A 19,861-nucleotide genomic window follows, 5' to 3' on the forward strand; every position below is an offset into this window, starting at 1 on the left:
TGAAACTGAACAAAAAAAAGTCAAAAAAAAGTATTTCCTTTATTATTAAACTCAATGAAAAGCTAATCAATTAATTGTTAGTTAATTACTTGAAGGAAATGTTGTCGCTTTTCTCTATCTTGAGTTTGTTTTCTCTCTTTCTCTCTTCTGGTAAAGAAGATTATTCTTACATGTTTCCGTTGGTTTGCAATTTGATAGATTATTATCATTATATTAAGTGTAAGATTAACAATAGATGAATTGAAATTTAATTCACTTGTTTTTCTTTCTCTCAAATTGTTGATTTTGTTGTATGGATTTGTGTTTGAAGATTAGTTGAGTTGTTTTAATGTGATTTAATGATATCATCGAATACCAATAAGACCAGCTTCAATTAGTTTCTCAATTTTTGCTGCCACTTCGGGATTACGGAGATGATCTTGAAGGGCTTTAGGGTCACTTTGCATTTGCTCCAAAATTAATCTCATCGCAGGATCGCCTAAAATTTTCTGAACCTCTGGATCAGACATCGCTCGAGCTCGAACTTCTTCTGGATTTGACATAGAAGCCATAGTACATTTTCGATAGCCATCAACTGCTTCTTGACAATTAGGGTCGATTTCAAGAGCTTTTTGAAAGGCAGTCGAAGCTTTGGTGAACTCCTTCATAGCCAACAGAGCCATTCCTTTTCTCACATGACCTTTGACTGAATAAATTTGATAAGATGGACAAAAATTATAATCAAATATTTGATTTTGTTAAATTTGCGCTAAGTTAGTACTTACCGAAAGAAGAATCAAGTTTAATACATTCTTCACAGTCTTGAAGGGCCAATTTAAATTCAGCAAGTTTTTGATAACACGCTGCTCGATTACTGTAAATCTTAAAATCATCAGGATTACGTTTTATCGCTTCAGTATAATGATGAATGGCTGCTGGATAGTCTCCTACGGAAATAAATAGATTTTGGATTAATACAGGTAGAAAAAATGACCAATTGCAACAATTGATGACTGAACGTTGAAGGGAAGATCATAAATTCTGGTATTTTCATGACACTAGACTTTTATGGTCAATCAGTGATTAGAGTTTGAACGGCAATTAGAAATAGAATGACTTTTGAAAATCGACTCGTTCTCATACCTTTTGTGAAATATTCATTTCCTTTAGTCTTTTCTTCTAGAGACTTCTCTGGATTAATGTAAGCTTGTTTTTCTTTTTCTTTGATGGCCTTTTCTACGTCGGAAAGTTTAGATCTTGTTTCGGGTGTACGATGTTCAGTTAAAGATTTTTCATAGAACTTCTTGGCATTTTCCAGATCATCCTTTCTATAGTAAGCAAGGGCCATTCTAGCGTATGCTCTGAGAGAAAATAATTAAAAGGAGATGATAATTTAATCAGCAATTGTAATGTTTGTTTGTTTGTTAAAACACTTACTTAGCTATCACTTTAAAATCAGCTCGATTTTCTCGACCTATTTCAACAGCCTTTTCACAATCTTTAATACATGTATCATAATCCTTTTGTTCAATTCGAACCGCTGTCATTAGAAATAAAGGAAAATACAAAAAAAAAGAATTAGACAAAATGGAGAAACTATTTAAACATCATGGTGAGAGAAACGGTAAGCTTAATTTGAAAAGAAAATGGCAAACCAAATGACTCATTAGCTCACCTGCTTTGTTTAAAAGGAATGTCATATCATTAGGATCCAGAGAAATGGCTTCATCATAGTGCTTGAGTGCTTCTTCAAAGCGTTTCTCCTTGTAGGCAGCATTACCCTTCTCTTTGGCAGCTAAAGCCTAAGAAAGTCCGAGACAAAGCAAAAGAAAAACACAGAGACAAAGGAAGAGAGAGAAACACAAAAAAAGATATAAAATCAGTGTAATTAGAGAACAGTTGATAAATCAAAAGAACAAAAGACACTCAACAAGTAAGAAAAGAAATTCAATTGACAGAAATGATCCACAATCAATTAGAGAAGAGAAAGAAAAAAAAACCTCAACCATGGTTAGAAAATACAAAGACAAAGACGAATAGAAATGAGCACATGAGGAAAAACAACGCCATGGAATTAAAGAGATTTAAAACATGTGAATTTAAAAAGAAAAGAAGAAAGAAGAAAACGCAAAGACAATTAATTAATCTACTTACTTGCTTATTTTCCATAATTTAACAGTTGATTAGTAAAACAAAAAGTAAATCACAATTAATTAAATTTAAAATGAAGATGATTAACAAATGTTCAACAATGAGAATGAAAATTTATGATAAACTTCAAGTCCCTTGGAATCACCAGATGGCATTGACTAGAAAATTCGAGAATCTGATTGGTTATTCGATATCGATAATTGGAAAACAGTATCGATATCGATTCCAAAGTGAGTCATTTATTGTTTACAATTAACCGAATTTATTTTTTTCACTTTCTCAATGTACTTGTTAGATATTTACAGTTAATTAGATTGTAGTTTTTGTTTCTAATCCGTTTTTTTCTCTTCTAGAAAATTTTTAATTATTAGAAGAATAAATTCTAGAATGTCTTTCCTTGGTAGACTATTCGGAGGTAAAAGTGATGGAGCAAAACAAGAGCAAAAGGTCACCACAACTCTGGCCATTCAAAAGTAAGTTTATTCTTCCATTGATATTAATTTAATTCTTTTCTTTTTTTATATTCTATTCCACATGGCATTTTGATTAATGTTTAAGTGTTGGTTTGTTTTTTTAATCAATCACTGGGTCTAATTTGGTTAACTGGTATTACTCACTTTTATTAAATCAATTGGCTAATGTTGATCGTTGAATGTTGATTGTTTTTAATTTTTCAATTTTCTCAACAGTCAACGTATTTGTCTGAATAATTTTTTGATTTTATTTTATTTCATGTATTTGAAAACTTGTTCTGTATATTTTTCTGCATCATGAATTGTAATGAGCTTATTTTTAGTTTTTCCTCAATCACATACTCTTATCTTACTATTATTATCGGTATTAATATTAGGCATCATCAATGTTTAATAATGATTTTAGTCTATCTCCCTATTTGTTTTGTTAATTTACTTTTATACTCCAATTATTTGTTACTCATTTTTTATGTTTTTGTATGAATTTCTCTCTAACAGACTACGAGATACCGAGGAAATGCTTCTCAAGAAGCAGGAACATCTTGAAGGATTAATAAAAGAACAGGAGACAATTATCAGAGCCAATGGAACAAAGAATAAGAAAATAGCTTTGGCTGCTTTAAAGAGGAAAAAACGTATTGAGAAACAATTGGAAACTGTTGAGGGAACATTAACAACCTTAGAGAATCAAAAAGATGCCCTAGAAAATGTCAACACCAATGTCGAGGTTCTTAAGAACATGGGAATGGCCGCCAAAGCATTAAAAACTGTACACAGTAATATGGATACAGACAAAGTGGAAGATTTGATGGACGAAGTCCGTGAACAACAACAAATCGCCGAGGAAATAGTCCACGTTATCACAGATCATAGTGGTTATGGTCAGCAAATTGATGAAGATGACCTTCTAAAGGTAATTTCAAGGGTTCTTTTCTATTTTGAGTTTCAATTTTGGCTCTCAATCAAATCTTCTAAATTTTAACCTTTCTATTAACAGGAATTGGCAGAAATGGAGCAAGAAGAATTGGACAGACAATTATTGGATGCTGGTGGTCTTCCAGTGGCCCCACAAACCGACCCCAGAGGGGCAACATCATCAAGTGAGTTAATTGATTCCTCTCAATGTCCAATCTCTTGAACCTATTCTAATAATATACGAATTAACTATATTTCTCTTTTTTTCTTTTCTTTGTTTTTGTTTATCAGGTTCCAAATCTAAAGATCTTGACGATGAATTAGAAGCTTTAAAACAATGGGCTTCCTAATAACTCAATCAATTTTAATTTTTCTACTCAACATAAGCCACAAAAACAAATCAATCGCCACTTGAACATAAATTTCCCAACGAGTTATTTTCATTAAAACTCAATATCTTGGACTGTTCATATTATACATACACACAATTACCAATCTCACGAATTATTTTTTTATTAGTCTTCTCACTGTCTCCAACCTCTAATTATATGTATTGAGATAAAGTCAACGAACACCCATAACATGGTGATTATCACCATCACCATGATGACAGTGATTTTTTTTACTATCAAAAGTGAAACTCTCTCGATTGCTCTTTTCCAAATATCCCAGAGAAAAGGAGAGAATGTAATTTACCAGCGATCATTTTTATTGATTGTTAACAATTGACGTAGTTTAATCTACTCCAATTTCATCTTTTATGTTAATAGTTTTTTTTTCGGTGTTTGTATTTTCACAACTTCCATTTTAACGCCAATCATATTTTTCTCAATTAAATCACAATCGTAAAAATCTCATTCAAAATCAAAGAAAAAACGATTTGATGAGTTGGTTATCATTTATTATAACGAATTCTAATTCAGTCGATTTTTTCTACTAAATTATTTGTCAGTAATTCTCATAATCAGAAAAAAGAGGATAAACAAAGTGAATGACTGAAAGCGAAAGTTAATTGTTGATCCAACTTCCTGATTACATGGAAATGAATGTTCACAATTAGGATGAAAATCCGAAATTCGAAAACGGAAGGAATTTGATGTTCGATGACTTCCCTGTTGTGCATTCCTAGAGAAATAAAGAAAACGATAATTTATTAGTAAAAAGATAATAATTAAGATGATTAAGATGAAGAAAAAAAGATCGAAGAAAAAACTAATTGGAAGAAAATTGAATCTCAATCAAATGAACTTGAATGAGCTCAATGAACCAAAAAAACACTGGAGCTTGAGGTAAGCAAAACAAAATGAAATGATATCAACATGAAATGAATGAAGCTCAGCGAGGTGATGAGTCAGGTGAATCATAACCATGACACTCGCAATTAAATGAAGGTGAAAAATGGAGTTGATGCTTCCTGTTGAATGTTGATCGTGAACAAAACAACAACAAACAAGAAACAAGAAACAAGACCACAAATTGAAAAATGAAACTTTACCAGAACATATTAATTATTGTGACGCTCTCGAAGTTATTATTACAAATTAACTAGTCAACTTGATGAAATGATCAGTGAAACAAAAAGAAAGTCAATCAAGTAAAGATAAAAACGTCAATGAAATAGAAAAAGTAGATCAAATCTTACCAGGATATGGAACTTGTCCATGAGTTATAAGTTTTTCAATTCTTTTTCACCTTCAGTTTTAATTAAAAGCACGGAAATGTTCATTGCACCTCAGCTGATTGTCAATCGAAACGATTTGTTATAACGGCTTCTTAACGGAAAGCTTCATGTTATTCATTTGATTCATTCATTTCACCTCCAGGCTGAACTCGAATGGAATTATTTTGTACCAAAATGAGCACCAACGTGACCTAATATGATGGACGAAAGAATTTCGTCATCTAAATTAACTCCTGAAGTTAGATTTCCATATAAGTTGATCGTATGTTGAGAGAAGTGTTCAGAAGACTTGGAATCGAACCATCGTCAATGATAATCAATTTTCTAAGGCACTTTAGTACAAACACAATTCTTCAGAATCGAACGAGGCAAAAGAAGTTCTTTTAGCACTATTAACATATCTTCTAATGCTCTTGTCGAAAATTTGAAAAAGAAATGAGTGAGAAATCTCTTCTTCATCTCCATGAAAACGTTTTAAAGTTGAGACAATCAAGGAAATTAATTGAGATAAAATTAGTAAAAACTGATGCACAATTAATAAACTTGTCACAGAGAGAGATATAAAGTCTTGGTTGCAGGACCTAAATTTCAGAAGTCTATGTTAAAGTCTCTGGGAACATGGTAACATACAATATGTAATTGATCACAGTTTAAGTGGAATAAATTTGCTCGAAAAAGATTAACAATTAAAATAAACTTCCCCATAAAAGACTAACAATGCGCCGAAATCTAAGCCGAAAAAACTCAGCTTTAAGTTCAAATGTTGAGCCTTTACCATGAAGAGAAACAGCTGATCAGAATGTTATTGAAGCGGTTTGAATGTAACTTTTGGTTAATGTTGTTGATTGTAACAAAGTGTTAATTTAAATTGTTAGAATGTTGATGGAAAATAATTAATTTATTATGGTTGTTATTCTAAGGATCGCTCGTGGTCTTCTACGTCTTCGGTATCTTGTTCTGGGCTCTGCTGTTGGCGGTGGAATCCAAGCTCATAAGGTAATTTATTTTCTCTTCTCCAAGATCATCACAATTTCACCATTTTCCATTTACTTTTTATTCTATTGCTCTTTTTCTTTTCTTTCTTTAATTGCTGCTAATTTTCGCTTAATTTATGATGCTTATTCTATTTTATTCTATTCAATTTGTCTCTCTCTCTCTCTCTTTATTGCTCTTGATTATCACAGAAATTCAAAGAGCTGAAAGACGGTGTTCCTGATTTTGGATGGATTAGTGAAATGTTTCCAGACTCAGAAAAGGCTGATAGATATCGAGAATCTTTGGAAGAATTAGCGAAAAAATTTGGTACCGAAAGTGGTAATTGGCTTGATAAAGTTACATCATCAGCATCCGATGGATTAGACGTAATTAACCAATGGATTGAAGAGGCTCGAGCAGCTCGTCAAGCGGAACTTGCAAGTCAGTTGTCCTAATCTAATTAATATCAATCTTTATCTAATTTAATCCTACTAACCTTGTCGATTCCTAATCTCTTATTACTCGACAAAATCGTAGAAAGCACAAACCACCAAACCAATAGACCCAAAAAAACATTGTCCCTTTTACTTTGATTTACTTTATTTTTTTGTCATGCATTTTTCCATCTTCTAACATCCATGTGATCATCAATAGATTTGAATTTTATTGTAGGACGGAATTCATTATTACCAACTGATGACCTGACCTCCGAAAGGATAACCACTGAGAGTATTTCACAAGCTCATTCATTTTCATCATCATCATCTTCTTCATCAAACTCAGAGGCTTATGAAAGAGCCCAAAGGGATGCAGAACGAATATCAAAACTACAAGATGAACTTATTTCAGTTCAGGTGATTAATTTTACTCAACTGATCCATTCACTGAATTTAATCATCTTTGTTGTTTAATCATTTGTTTTTCTTTCAGGTTAAATTACAAAGGGAAATAGAGAGACTAGAGAGAGAAAATAAAGATTTGAGGAAACAAGTACTTCTCAAGAAAACTGATACAAAAATCAAGAAAATTCAAAAATCACTCATTGATATGTATTCAGATATTCTCGATGAATTATCTGATTATGATGTTAATTATAACACACAAGATCATCTTCCAAGGGTAAGTGTGTTTTCCTCTGTTGTATTTCAATTGTTTTTCAATCATTTGACTGATCTCCCCTGTCTTTGTAAAGGTTGTCGTTATTGGTGATCAAAGTGCCGGGAAAACAAGTGTACTTGAAATGTTAGCCGGCGCTCGGATATTTCCTCGAGGAGCTGGTGAAATGATGACTCGATCGCCGGTTAAAGTGACATTAAGTGAAGGCCCTTATCATATCGCTCGTTTTAAAGATAATCCAAGAGAATATGACCTGACAAAAGAGTCTGACCTGATCGATTTACGTAAAGAGATTGAGATAAGAATGAAATCTTTTACTCGTGATAGTATTTCTGTTTCTCCTGAAGTAATTTCTCTAACAGTCCAAGGACCTGGAATTTTACGAATGATTTTAGTCGATTTACCGGGAATCATAAGTGTAAGTTTACTCTAAACGATTATTCTTATGTAATTCCTTTAATCTTTAATCTTTTGTTCATTTCCATCCACAGACCGTAACTTCAGACATGGCTCTTAATACCCGAGAAGCAATCAGAGACATCGCCAAGCTTCATATGAGCAATCCAAATGCAATAATCTTATGTATCCAAGATGGTTCCGTTGATCCCGAACGGAGCATAGTGACCGATTTAGTTAGTCAAATGGATCCTAACGGTAAACGAACTATTTTTGTGTTAACCAAAGTAGATCTTGCTGAACGTAACATGGCCAATCCAAGTAGAGTAAGTTTGAATACTTTGATAACAATTTTCGAAAGGTAAATTACTATTAATTGTCCTTTGATTCTAATGATCAGATTCGTAAAATTTTGGATGGTAAATTATTTCCAATGAAAGCCTTAGGATATTACGCTGTGGTAACTGGTAAAGGTGAAGTAGATGAGAAGATTGAATCAATCAAAAAGTATGAGGAACAATTTTTCCGTGATTCACAACTTTGCAAGTAAGTTAAACAATCAATGTTTTAATTGTTATTCTGTCAAAATTAATTCTATTTTCGTTTTTAATTCTCATAGACAAGGGATTTTAAACACAACCCAATGTACGACTCATAATCTAAGTTTGGCAGTGTCAGAGTGTTTCTGGAAAATGGTCAAAGCTTCAGTTGAACAACAAGCGGACGCTTTCAAAGCAGCTCGATTCAATTTAGAAACTGAATGGCGAAATAGTTTTCCTCGAATGCGTGAATGTGATCGGGTAATTGTCGATAAAATTTATGGATTATTCGTTTCTCTATTCTAATATTATTAATCCTTTTTTTGGAAATTTTTCTTCCATTTCTCTAGGATGAGCTTTTCGAGAAAGCGAAAGCACAATTAGTTGATGAAATTGTTAATCTAAGTCAACTAAGTCCTAACCATTGGTAAGAAGTTAAAATTTAAGTTGATATTTAATTGATTAACATGTAATTTTATTTTATTAATTTTCTACAGGGAAACTGTGATCAGTAAATTGCTCTGGGAAAGTTGTAGCTCTTATCTAATGGAAAGTATTTACTTACCGGCTTCCCAAGAGTTAGTTCGAAGTCTTTTTAGAACCAAAGTGGACATTAAATTGAAAGATTGGGTGGAAAATATTTTACCTGGTAAATCAGTTGAAGTTGCGAAAAAGGCATTAATCCAAGAATTAGATCGACTAATTGAGAAAAGTAAAACGGACCCAGGTCATGACGACGTTCTAGATGATCTAAAAGCAGCAGTTATCGAAGAAAGTTGGAAACGTCATAAATGGGAACCTAAAGCATCAGAAGTTCTGGTATGATTTTAACCACATAACACAATTAAACATCAATTAACTAATTCATTGAATCAAATTGAAATTCACAGAAAGTAATACAATCTAACGCTCTTGAAGATTATTTAATTCCCGATAAAAATCAATGGACCATTGCCATAAACCTTTTCGCCGAGAATCTTAAAGATTATTCAAAGAAATGTAAGTTAATCACTTTCTCAAAATCAAATTTACTCAAACTAATTATTAATCTTTAACATCTATAGCTGAAATTGCATTGAAAAATATGTGTGGACCTCCATGGACAGAGAGATGGTTGTATTGGACATACAAATCAAACGAGAATCATGTTAACACTGCAATTAAGAATGAACTTGAAAAATATTTCCAAAGTCCAAGATTCAAGGTAAATACTGAAACTTTAATCTAATCCTCTTAATTTTAATTGTTTGTGTTTTTTTATTCTCAGTCACATTCTAATCTCGATGATATCGAACTACTAACAGTCCAACAAAATCTTCAAGTGCAAAACATTGAAGCTTCGTATGATATGGTAAGTATAATTTTCCAATATTTGATCAGTTCTAATAACTAATCGATCATTTTTCTATCAAAACAATTAACAAATAGATAAAGAATATCTGGTTTCATGTATATCGAATTCATTTTATCAAAAAAGTATTGGAAAGATGCGAAGAGTGTAAAAAATGTTTCTACCTTTATAAACAAGGAATTGAAGTAGAAGATGTAAGTCTCTTAATTGTATTGATTTACGAATTGTTATTAATTATTACTGTTTTCTCTCTCTCTCTCTTCAGATTAAATATGATGATATAATTGTTTTCTGGCGAATTCATAAAACTTTCGCTGCCACAACGAATGCACTTCGTCAACAGATAATGAATCGAGAAGGACGTCGATTAGAAAAGGAATTGAAAGATGTGCTGGACGATTTTAGTCAAGATCGTGAAAAGAAACTTAAATTATTAACAGGACGTCGAGTTCAATTAGCCGAAGAATTAAGTAAGAATTTAAATTACCTTTGATTAACTTTTGTTAACAATTTGATTGATTTCTTTTTCTTTCCTTTTTCTCTCCTACCAGAACGTGTGAAATTAATTCAAGAAAAATTAGAAGAGTTTATTGCAGCATTGGAGAAGGAGAAATGATTATTCTAATCACAATTAATAATAATTATGTTTAACTTTAAATAGTCAATGAATAAATATAAATATTATTAGAGAATCGGAATGATTAAAAATAGAAAAAAAAATAATCATTTTTCTACACTGAAATTTCCCAAGGAGCTGGATCACGATTGAATTTCAATTTGAATAAACTTTTTTCCACTTGATTTAAAAGTGAACTGGCACCAATACGAAATAGATTAGGTGATAACCATTCATCACCAAGTTGATTCTCCATTAATTTGATCCATTTGTAACAATCTTGTTCTGTTCGCAATCCACCCGCAGGTTTAAAACCAACTTTAACCCCGGTGGTTGAATAAAATTCACTAATTGCTCGAGTCATTACAAAGCCAACCGGAAGTGTAGCATTTACTGAAACCTTTCCAGTTGATGTTTTGATGAAATCAGCTCCAGCCATCATCGCGGCCCAACTTGCTTTGTAAACATTAGACAAAGAACCAAGTTCACCAACTTCAAGAATAACCTTTAGCCTGACATCTGACCCTTTAAGTCTCATCATTTTGATTTCTTTGTAAACCTTATCCCAATCACCATTAAGAGCCAGCGATCGGTCAATAACTGTGTCTATTTCATCGGCACCCGAATCACAGGCAAACTCAATCTCTTTCAAGCGAGACTCTAAACCATATTGACCAGAAGGAAATCCAGTAACAACCGAGGCCACTTTCAATGGTTCCCGAAGAGGTTTAATCATTTTGAAAGCATCATGACAATCCCTGATTCTTGAAGGGTAAACACAAATGGCACCAACAGTTAAATTAGAATCACAATAGTTATAGGAAACCAATTGATCCAACAAAGGTTTCACCAATGGATTGAGGCCTCGGTGACAAAGACGCTGGACATTGACATAAGTGTCGTCTCCTGATAGAGTTGTTAAATCAATCACACGAACTGTATTGAGAAGAGCTTTAATCTAACAATAGGAATGGAAAACAATTTAGTTAATTTGGATTTAGGAGATAAATTGAAAGTAACATGGATGAGATTGGAAAATAATTTTCTCTCACCTTCACATCTGAATCCAAACATTTGGTTTCTCTGTCCAAAGATTCACAGGCTCGGTGAATTGCATGGCTATTGATGGAAACATTGTCGAACAATGTTTCATCTAGTTAATTATGAACAGATTAAAGGGATTAAATGATTAAATGAATAGAAAACTAAATTAATTACTTACCAAATTGAAGAGGTTTGTTAAACTGTTGAGACATTTGTTGAGCTCCTTTGTCATCCAAGGCTCAGAAAAACAGATGAGATGTTGACCTTGGGGGAGATTCAGTCACTTGGATCACAATTTAAGTAATTACCTTGATAGTGACGATAATTTGTTCAATCTCAAGATATAATTATGATTGCGTCTCCATGATACATGGATTATATTGATTTAACTGATTACAGTGAGATTCAAATTTAGAATCACTAAAGAAACAGAAAGAGGGACATTGGAACTGAATTATGATCTAAATTTATTAATAAATTGAAAAGGAAAGTTTCGGTCTACCAGTTAATTGACATAATTAAAAAAATCAAATTCAGTGATAATTTTTCTCGATTTTGAGGTTCAAAGTTTTTAAATTCATTTATTTTATTATATTTTATTCATTTATTCAAAATATAAATGATAATTGATTGACAAGTTTTGTTAATTTTCATTGTGAAAAAAATGAAACGATCATCAATTGTGTGTTAACAATTGTCTAAATCACCAATAAAAGGAAAACCACAAGACTCATGGAAAAATAATCTTAATCACGATTAAGACTCTATTGTGATATTTAATTAGTCTCATCCATCTTGTATTTGTCATGCAAGAGAAAGAGAGAGAGATACAATTAACATTGACAATTAAGGAATTGTCATCATTATGGTTACTGTGTTTGTCTCTCTCCAATTTTCACGATAAAAGGTCAATGGAATCATTAAATTGCGTGGAAATAATCATTAACTGTACCAATAATAACAATTAGATATTAATAGAAAAGGAAGAGAATAGGAAATAAATTCAGTTCTAAAATGAATAAAATCCATTGAGAAACAACATTGAAGGGAGAAAAAAATAAGAAACTGATTAGGTAAAAGGTAGAAAGAGACTCAATTAATGGAAGGTAAAACCAGAGGAAATTGACATAATTCAATCAATAGAAATTGAAAATATTCATGATGTTCAATGGAATTGAATCTGATCGATGAATTAACCTATCAAACAATGGAAACAATTAAAAAATGAAACAAAATGAAACAAAAAAGGAAAACAAGGAAAAGTAAAACATCAAACAAACGTAACAATTGATTAGCGAGAAATAATAAATTGCCAGAGAGATTAAGTGAGAATGATAAATAATCCTAATGAAATACTATTAATTGTGATGTTTCGAACTGATTGTCGACAAGGAATAGAATAGAAAGAGAAAAATAAACCCAAATTCTGGGTGAAACTCGGAGGGAAAATGATAAATATGAGAAGATGAAGTTACCATGGATTCGAGTCTTCCTGGTTTCTTTATATTTAATACACTAATTTTATCCATTTTAGAGAGAGAAAGAAAGAAAGAAAGAGTAAGAGATGATGAAAAAAAGAGAAGAGAAAAAAAGACAGAGGTAGACAGATGAAAAGAAATGAACTTACATTAAATGGGATACGAATTGGGAGAAAGAGACATTTACAGTTATTTTGTTGTTCTCTTTTTATCTCAATTTAAATCTCGATCTTTAATCGTAACTGTTTCCTCAATTCTATTTGCGTTTTCTCTTGGGTAAATTGTAATCAATTCTCTTTCAATCTGTGGACCAATTAAAGACAATTTAATAGTTTTATCCAAAATCGGATTAATCGCATCTCCATCTAATCTTCATCATTATCCTGGTTTCTTTTCCTGGTTTCATATTGATCATCTCTCTCTTTGTCTGGTGCCTTTTTAGTTATTCAATTAAATTGATTTAATCATCTTCGAGTAATCGTTTCGATTACCTTGTTTTCTGGCCTTTATTTTGATCAATTATCGTCTTTTCCTTTGAAATGAGTTATCATGATTTTCTATCAACCTATTCATCCTGTTCTCAATTCTCACTGCTATCCTTTTATTTACCTTTTTCAATCTCTCATCTAATTACTATTAGTAAATTATCATGATTACTCTTAATTTTCCTCATTATTTTTACCAATACCATGAGCTCTTTCCAATTGCAATTGAGTAACAAAATCAACGACACTAAACTATATCACTTGATTAAATTTCTTCAGCTCTTCTGTTGACCATCATTACCAATTAATCAAACATCATATTCACAGAAATACAATTTCTCACCAATATTATTGATATAATTGCCCAACGAACAGGATAATCTCAAATTAGGATTATATTGTAACACAAAGATCATCATCATCACTAAGAAATCAACAATCTAAATACCGTCCGAATCAACATCATCCCAATTGGATCAACAGTTGAAATCGATATCAAAAAGTCACTTTCATTGATCTCTAATCTAATCCCGTTTTAATTGAACGGATTGTCTCAAGACTATGGATCACATAACAATCTCACAATCATCAGATTCAATGATCTCCAATAATAATAATAATCCTTCATCAGATGATCTGATAAACCGATCAACTCTAAATTCTGGTTCAAATTATTCACATGAATTCGGTTCGCCCGTTTGGTTAATCTATGGTTATATTGTCGCCATTGGAACTTTTTTCGCTTTCTATGGAATCGAAAATACTCTTGATGTTTATCGTGATCCCATAGAATCATCACTCGCCTCAAAGCAGAATAATAAATCAATTCGACGCCGATGGAATTGGCGTAAATTTAACAATACAGTTATCTCGCTAATCCATGCAACCCTTTGTTCAATTGGTTTGGTTATTTCTCTTATTCTTTATCCATCTCTTCAAAATGATCTGGTCTTTGAAAGTCACTTAATCCCCTACCTGGTGATCTGTTTCTCGACGGGTTATTTTGTGAAAGATTTCCTAACCAATCTACTTCGTCGACACGAGTTTGCCCGAAATTGGACTGAATCGTCAGAGATTTTACTTCACCATGTAGTCTGTGTCCTCGACATGTCCATCTCGATTAACAAGCGACATTACACCGGAGGTCTAATGTTCGCCCTTCTCGCAGAATTGAACAATACCTTCTTACATACTCGATCTCTTCTTCTAATGGGAATCGGAATACCTCAAGATGGACCTTTGTTTCGAGCGGTTTCTCACCTCAATCTAATTACCAACCTAATTTTCCGATGTTTGCCTAACTTTTTTCTCGCCTATCGTTTTGTTTTAGGCTCACCAACCGGAGATCCAAAACTCGACTCATTAGTCCCTAAATTTGATTTATCGCTAATTACATTTTCACTTCTTCTCCTAATGGTCTACCAAAGTGTAATGTTTTTCCGAATCTGTACTCGAGATTTTAAAAGGTCAAAAGCGGCAAAAGTTTCTCAGTCCAAGAAAGATTGACCTCTTGGTTCCTCAACACTCACACACAAACACTTACACACTCACACTCTCACACACAAATCACACAATTAAATTTGTCACAACAATTAAAGCATAATGGAAAGAGCTAATTAACAGACGAACAATAATAATCAATCATATTCATTTAAATCAAATCAATGGGCGCAAAGTTATTAACCAAAAAGAGATCATCAATAAACTACTGAAGGAAAACAATCAGAAAGCTCATTAAATTGATCCAATGAACCTGATTCAACTTATATCATTTAATTGTCGTAACAATGGCTCACAACAATTTAATAATCATCAGCATTTTAATTTATGCATGATATCAACTCTACACATTTCTAATCTTAATCAGATTGATTATATTGATTAGTCAATGGAAAAGCTTCTGATTTGATGTTTCTAATAGTTGATGAAGGAAAACTGGTCTATGATGTATTGAAAATTGTCCAACAATTAGCCGATTAGTTAATCATATAAATGATAAATCGAAAGATAAATTGTAACAATTAACCGTTAGAGGTTAACTAACAAGTGTAAGTTGATATTTAACTAATTAATACATAGTAAGAGCTCATTACCTTGACTCTTATTTGTGTCTTAGACCAAAACAATTAACTAATCAGTAACAATCAAAACATTATGATATATAAATAAGATTATATTTAAGTTATTAATTGAACTAAATCAGTGATCTTTTAATTTTGTTTAAATTGATATTCTTTAATTTAGAAACACAAAGCTTATAATTAACTCTTTTTCTATTAAAATCTTTGGTACAATTTAACTTTTAGCTCTTGTCAGATTCTAGATTTTTTGATTATGATTATGATTATTGTGTAAATTGATATGGAAGAGAAATTAAAACAATTAAGAATAACTTTTTCTTGTGTACAATTTATTTTATTGTTATTCCATCAATTGGATTGATTCATTTTCCAATGTTGAGAAAATGATAACAAACAATTTAAAGGAAAGATTAACTTTCGAGATTTCTAATTACAATCAAGTCTTTTTCTATAATATTTCCTGTGTAACTAATTGGAGGAAATTGTTGATGATTATCATTGAAAATATACAACAGATTATCCACAATTAACGAGAATTTTTTAATCCATTTAATTAGTTTATGTTCAATCAACTTGGTTTATAGAAAACGAAATCATATAATACAAAAAGTTCAATAATCGAGGAAAGAAACGGAAAATTAATCAATTTTTCTGTTTTTTTTGTTTTTCATGGGTGAAATTCAACATTTGTGATTATTGTTCAGAGATCATGAAGTTTGAGAGATGATCAGTGTTTTCTAGAGAGAGAGAGTAGTCAGAGAGCGGGCAGGATACATCGTCTTAGGAATTCTGTTTGTAATTAGATTGAGTTGATTAATCTAACCAAGTTTAACATGATGTTTGTGCATAGGATTATTTGGGTGTATAAAGTTTTGCTTGATTGATAAATTATAAAATAAGTTATGATTTAGGAGGGAATTTGAAAGACACAAAATTAAAGTAATGTGATAGAGAGTGAGAGAGGAAGAGGAAGAGGAAAATACAAGGGTTAGCGTTATCAGCTGATGAGGATGAATGAATGAAAAGATAATGAACAATTAACCAGACTAATTGGCATATTGTCATTGACTACAATTAAATGATTGACAACGAACGAATTTTCGATCTGTGCTTGATCCGATTAACGCAGTTTCGAGGGGAAAAGAGTGTAACAGAAAGAAAAGAAAATACAGAGCAATTAATAAAAGGTTAATTTCTCTGTTTCCATTATAAAAAGATCAGAAATTTAAATAAATAATAATGGATTCATGATATAGATTAAACTAGATGAAGATTGAATAAAAGTTACCCAAGTTAATTGAACAGCCGATTTTCTTTCGTTTTCAATGGGAAATAGAGAGAGAGAGAGAGAAATCTTTGGATTAATCTTGATTTGGTCTGAGGTCTGAAGAATTTTTTCCTTTTTGTTCATGGAGGCTCATCAAACAAAAAATAAAGTCTTTATATTATTCTTGATTATTGGTTGATGATGAAGTATAAAAATAAACCTTGAGAATGATTGATTCCATTATCTCCTGATTACTCAGGTGATTTCAATCCAATTCTTTATCTCCTTTACTTGGATTAACTCGAACCACTTGAATCATAATGAATTGGAAATCATTTTTGCTCTATCATTAAGTTGCCACGAAGGTGATTAATCCAATCATTTCTTTGGACTTTGAATAGTTTTTCCTCAATAAAATAGGTTGAGTTTTTATCGCTTTTGGAACAATAATCGTCGACAAGATTTGCTGAATAGCAAAGATCACTTCATTTTATCACTCATTGTCATTCTTTAGGTTATAAATTGGTAATATCTGATTGTTTTATTCCAGAGATCGTAGATTGTTTGAAGATCCTTAATTGCTGCTGGTCGAGCAAACATTGGAGGTAAGCTAAGTGTCTCCTTGGCCTCAACCCATTTCTCAATATCTTGATCGGTTAAAGCCAATTTAGACCCTAAATCAGTTTGATCAATTGCTGCTTTTTCGGCCAACAATCCGGTGACATAAACATCATCCACCCAAAAATAAGGTGTACTTTTGATTGGAGGTATAAATCAAATACAACATCAGGAGATAATATTATACCCCATCCGAAGCAATAGGTTGGATAATATTTCCCAGGAAACTCCTAATTAAACGAAAAAATGATTAATTGTATGACTAATTAATTTAATTAAGTGACGAAATAATTGAAAATTGAAAAATGAATAATTTCCCAAAAGCTCACCTTATAAGTTACTTTCCATTTACTTTTATCACTTCTTGCTGGATATGGATTACGAACGACGAAACAATTAATAAGTCTTTTTGGTTGGGTTAATGGATTAATCATTAATCCTTTCAAATGGTTAATCAATTGATAAGTATCAACGAAAATATCATCATCCGTTTTAAGGATAAATTTGGCTGAACGACAATAATATGTTATCCATTTAAGGCCCATCACGTGTTTGTAAGTTAAATTACGATATGTGTCAACAAAATTTCCTTGAATAATATCACCATGAATCTTGTTCTCTTGATTAATTGATCGTTGAAGTTCAATATCATCAACTAGGCCTAAAAGGAAAACCCGGCGAATCTGAGAGAATGAGATATTCTGAGAACTGGCCCAAGTATCACGAATTATTTTACGCTTTTCAAAGTTATTTGGAGCACTATGAATAAATATTAACAGGAATATATCAACACTATTGGAATCATCATCTGGTGAGATTGAATTGTTTCCATTTTGAATCACAGTTGTACCGTCAACAGTTTCTAATAAAGATGATGATGATTTGGATGAGGAAAAGGCAAAGGTTTCAGATGGAGAGGAAGAGGAAGAGGCGAAGGAGGAAGATGATGATCTGTGACATGGTAAATTATTGATCAGAAATTGAAAGTCTTTCAAATCAATCAATTGAGACATATCATTATCCTCCAATTTGGATAAGTCAAATGAGCTTTTGTACTTGGGGGTCACAATGAGTGGTCGTTTCATTGAAATGTTTCGAGTAACCAGAGTATTCCCATCGCCGATATTTAAACTAATTAAAACCATCGTACAAAGAAAGACACACATTAATATAAGATTGAAGAAATTGGGTCTGTTCCAAAACGGTTGAAATAATCGGGGTTTCATCCTTTTTTGATTGTTAATTGATGTTCGAGTTGATGATGAGAATTATGTTAATATAAAATAAATTCTTTTTTCCTTTCATCGGGAGAAAGAGAGAGAGAGAGAGCGAGAGATATAGAGAGAGAAACAACAAAAGGAGGAGAGAATATTTTTATCACAATAAATCTCCAATGATTATCTTCTTCTTGATCACTAATGGTAAATGGAAATTTTTTTCCTCATTGTCTTTGTTCAATTCTTTTCTCTCCTTTAGTCTTGTACTTTTGTTGATTCTTTTCTTCCTTATTCCAGACGATTTCACTTTAAAATATTCTTCCAGGTAACCAGGTATATATATTGATCGATTTAAAGAATTAGAATTTTCTTTTCTATTTCTTTTGTTTGTTTGTTCGTTTATTTTTCTTCCTTATTATCTCCAATAGTAATAATGATATTTTACCTCTCTCTCCATTGTTGATTCAATATTCATCAAAGGGAGAAAAGAGATGAAGGTGTGGAGAGAATTTAGATCAACCACAATTTACTAATTAACACTGAAAATAAAAAATACAAAACATTAATAAAGAGAAAATATTAATTGTCCCCAAACAAAAGTGAAAAAGAAATGAAGGAAAAAAAAGACTCTACTTGTTTACTTTAAGGGTGGGACATGAAAAGACACTTAGAAGATGATAAATAGATAAAAATAGATAAATCTTACCTTTTAATCTAGATGATTATGATAGGAAGACGTTAATAGAATTAAATTAATCCAATTTAGAAACATATTTAATCAAGAAGCATCATCAGAAGACGATGACAAGACTATCGATCAGAATTTTCATCTTCATGTGCCCAGTTAAAAATCGATTATCGGTTTGCAATCGAAAGAGTTTCGGTCAATCGATTTTTCTGAAAATTGAAACAATCGATTTTCTTTGAATAGACACAATTTTTAATTATTAATATACAATATTGTAATTAAAAGATGAAAAATCAATCAATAATCAATTCTCTTGTAAGTGTTACAAAACGAATGAATTACTCGAAAGAAAGAGAAGTAAATAATAGAAAATGGTGTTGCAGAGATAATCGATGAAAACGTAACCATGAAAAAGTTCAGTTCGCTTGTTGAAATTGGAAAAAGTTCTAAACCATAATTACCATGCAAATATTTGAATAAATTGATCACGAATTGAATAATTATTCAAATTTTTATTGACTCAATCTGAGAAAAAAGAGAGAAATTATTTGAAGTGAAGTAAAAAAAAAAGAATTACAAATTGTTTCGACTGAACCATTAGAGACAGAATTTGGAAATTGTTCATTTCCATGAAGTGGATATTCATTCATGATCTTTACTGGAGATTGTGAATTATTAGTGATCAGAGGATGAAGATAATATAACAAGACTTTATTTCATTTCTCTGAAATTCTGTTTTTCCTCAACATGATGATAAACAATTGAATCTCATTCAGAATTTACCTGAAAAA

At 31.6% G+C, this 19,861-nt stretch overlaps 6 protein-coding genes across 7 annotated transcripts; 3 read left to right on the forward strand and 3 right to left on the reverse strand.

Moving 5' to 3' along the window:
- Positions 1-20: 20 nt before the first annotated feature.
- Positions 21-2,290, reverse strand: LOC128386903 (stress-induced-phosphoprotein 1-like). The gene is made up of 6 exons (XM_053346017.1): positions 2,134-2,290; positions 1,655-1,781; positions 1,417-1,519; positions 1,123-1,340; positions 765-926; positions 21-685 (listed from the first exon to the last, which is right to left on the reverse strand). Exons 1-6 carry the CDS (start codon positions 2,146-2,148, stop codon positions 345-347), a joined length of 966 nt encoding a protein of 321 aa, XP_053201992.1. The 5' UTR covers positions 2,149-2,290; the 3' UTR covers positions 21-344.
- A 104-nt stretch (positions 2,291-2,394) lies between these two features.
- LOC128386909 (charged multivesicular body protein 4c-like) lies at positions 2,395-4,006 on the forward strand. The gene is made up of 4 exons (XM_053346023.1): positions 2,395-2,603; positions 3,102-3,516; positions 3,601-3,703; positions 3,810-4,006. Exons 1-4 carry the CDS (start codon positions 2,518-2,520, stop codon positions 3,866-3,868), a joined length of 663 nt encoding a protein of 220 aa, XP_053201998.1. The 5' UTR covers positions 2,395-2,517; the 3' UTR covers positions 3,869-4,006.
- A 1,988-nt stretch (positions 4,007-5,994) lies between these two features.
- On the forward strand, positions 5,995-10,268 carry LOC128386895 (dynamin-like 120 kDa protein, mitochondrial). Of its 2 annotated transcripts, none has more exons than XM_053346008.1 (16): positions 5,995-6,195; positions 6,384-6,615; positions 6,829-7,028; positions 7,105-7,293; positions 7,367-7,708; positions 7,782-8,012; positions 8,087-8,232; positions 8,306-8,486; positions 8,576-8,652; positions 8,723-9,044; positions 9,116-9,224; positions 9,290-9,429; positions 9,493-9,576; positions 9,654-9,770; positions 9,842-10,046; positions 10,128-10,268. In XM_053346008.1, exons 1-16 carry the CDS (start codon positions 6,103-6,105, stop codon positions 10,190-10,192), a joined length of 2,733 nt encoding a protein of 910 aa, XP_053201983.1. In that variant the 5' UTR covers positions 5,995-6,102; the 3' UTR covers positions 10,193-10,268. The 2 variants fall into 2 exon arrangements, with proteins under 2 accessions (XP_053201983.1, XP_053201984.1); XM_053346009.1 differs by having other exon boundaries at positions 6,847-7,028.
- LOC128386902 (deoxyribose-phosphate aldolase-like) lies at positions 10,143-11,695 on the reverse strand. The gene is made up of 3 exons (XM_053346016.1): positions 11,415-11,695; positions 11,245-11,345; positions 10,143-11,150 (listed from the first exon to the last, which is right to left on the reverse strand). Exons 1-3 carry the CDS (start codon positions 11,446-11,448, stop codon positions 10,308-10,310), a joined length of 978 nt encoding a protein of 325 aa, XP_053201991.1. The 5' UTR covers positions 11,449-11,695; the 3' UTR covers positions 10,143-10,307.
- A 1,153-nt stretch (positions 11,696-12,848) lies between these two features.
- Positions 12,849-15,653, forward strand: LOC128386904 (TLC domain-containing protein 2-like). Its single transcript, XM_053346018.1, has one exon. It carries the CDS (start codon positions 13,761-13,763, stop codon positions 14,703-14,705), a length of 945 nt encoding a protein of 314 aa, XP_053201993.1. The 5' UTR covers positions 12,849-13,760; the 3' UTR covers positions 14,706-15,653.
- Positions 15,654-15,796: 143 nt separating this feature from the next.
- Positions 15,797-19,226, reverse strand: LOC128386900 (beta-1,3-galactosyltransferase 5-like). Its single transcript, XM_053346014.1, is given in 4 exon segments — positions 15,797-17,305; positions 17,308-17,395; positions 17,495-18,921; positions 19,089-19,226. Coding segments are annotated over 3 exon segments (1,233 nt in total). The 5' UTR covers positions 18,392-18,921; positions 19,089-19,226; the 3' UTR covers positions 15,797-17,057.
- Positions 19,227-19,861: the final 635 nt, after the last annotated feature.

The sequence above is a fragment of the Panonychus citri genome, unplaced genomic scaffold (genome assembly GCF_014898815.1).
Source record: "Panonychus citri isolate SS breed McGregor unplaced genomic scaffold, ASM1489881v1 Contig00077, whole genome shotgun sequence".
Taxonomy (NCBI): Eukaryota; Metazoa; Arthropoda; class Arachnida; order Trombidiformes; family Tetranychidae; genus Panonychus; species Panonychus citri.

Bases quoted from the DNA above. Each gene is read 5' to 3' on its own strand.
- LOC128386903 (XM_053346017.1), bottom strand. The intron at 1,341-1,416 runs GTAAGTGTTTTA...ATTTTCTCTCAG, and splicing joins GATTTTAAAGTGATAGCTAA to AGCATACGCTAGAATGGCCC. The intron at 686-764 runs GTAAGTACTAAC...AAATTTATTCAG, and splicing joins TAAACTTGATTCTTCTTTCG to TCAAAGGTCATGTGAGAAAA.
- LOC128386909 (XM_053346023.1), top strand. From the start codon at position 2,518: ATGTCTTTCCTTGGTAGACTATTCGGAGGTAAAAGTGATGGAGCAAAA. The intron at 3,517-3,600 runs GTAATTTCAAGG...TTCTATTAACAG, and splicing joins ATGAAGATGACCTTCTAAAG to GAATTGGCAGAAATGGAGCA. The intron at 3,704-3,809 runs GTGAGTTAATTG...TTTGTTTATCAG, and splicing joins CAGAGGGGCAACATCATCAA to GTTCCAAATCTAAAGATCTT.
- LOC128386895 (XM_053346008.1), top strand. From the start codon at position 6,103: ATGGTTGTTATTCTAAGGATCGCTCGTGGTCTTCTACGTCTTCGGTAT. The intron at 8,013-8,086 runs GTAAGTTTGAAT...TCTAATGATCAG, and splicing joins ACATGGCCAATCCAAGTAGA to ATTCGTAAAATTTTGGATGG. The intron at 8,487-8,575 runs GTAATTGTCGAT...CCATTTCTCTAG, and splicing joins GAATGCGTGAATGTGATCGG to GATGAGCTTTTCGAGAAAGC.
- LOC128386902 (XM_053346016.1), bottom strand. From the start codon at position 11,448: ATGTCTCAACAGTTTAACAAACCTCTTCAATTTG. The intron at 11,346-11,414 runs GTAAGTAATTAA...ATAATTAACTAG, and splicing joins TAACAAACCTCTTCAATTTG to ATGAAACATTGTTCGACAAT. The intron at 11,151-11,244 runs GTGAGAGAAAAT...TCCTATTGTTAG, and splicing joins GTTTGGATTCAGATGTGAAG to ATTAAAGCTCTTCTCAATAC.
- LOC128386904 (XM_053346018.1), top strand. From the start codon at position 13,761: ATGGATCACATAACAATCTCACAATCATCAGATTCAATGATCTCCAAT.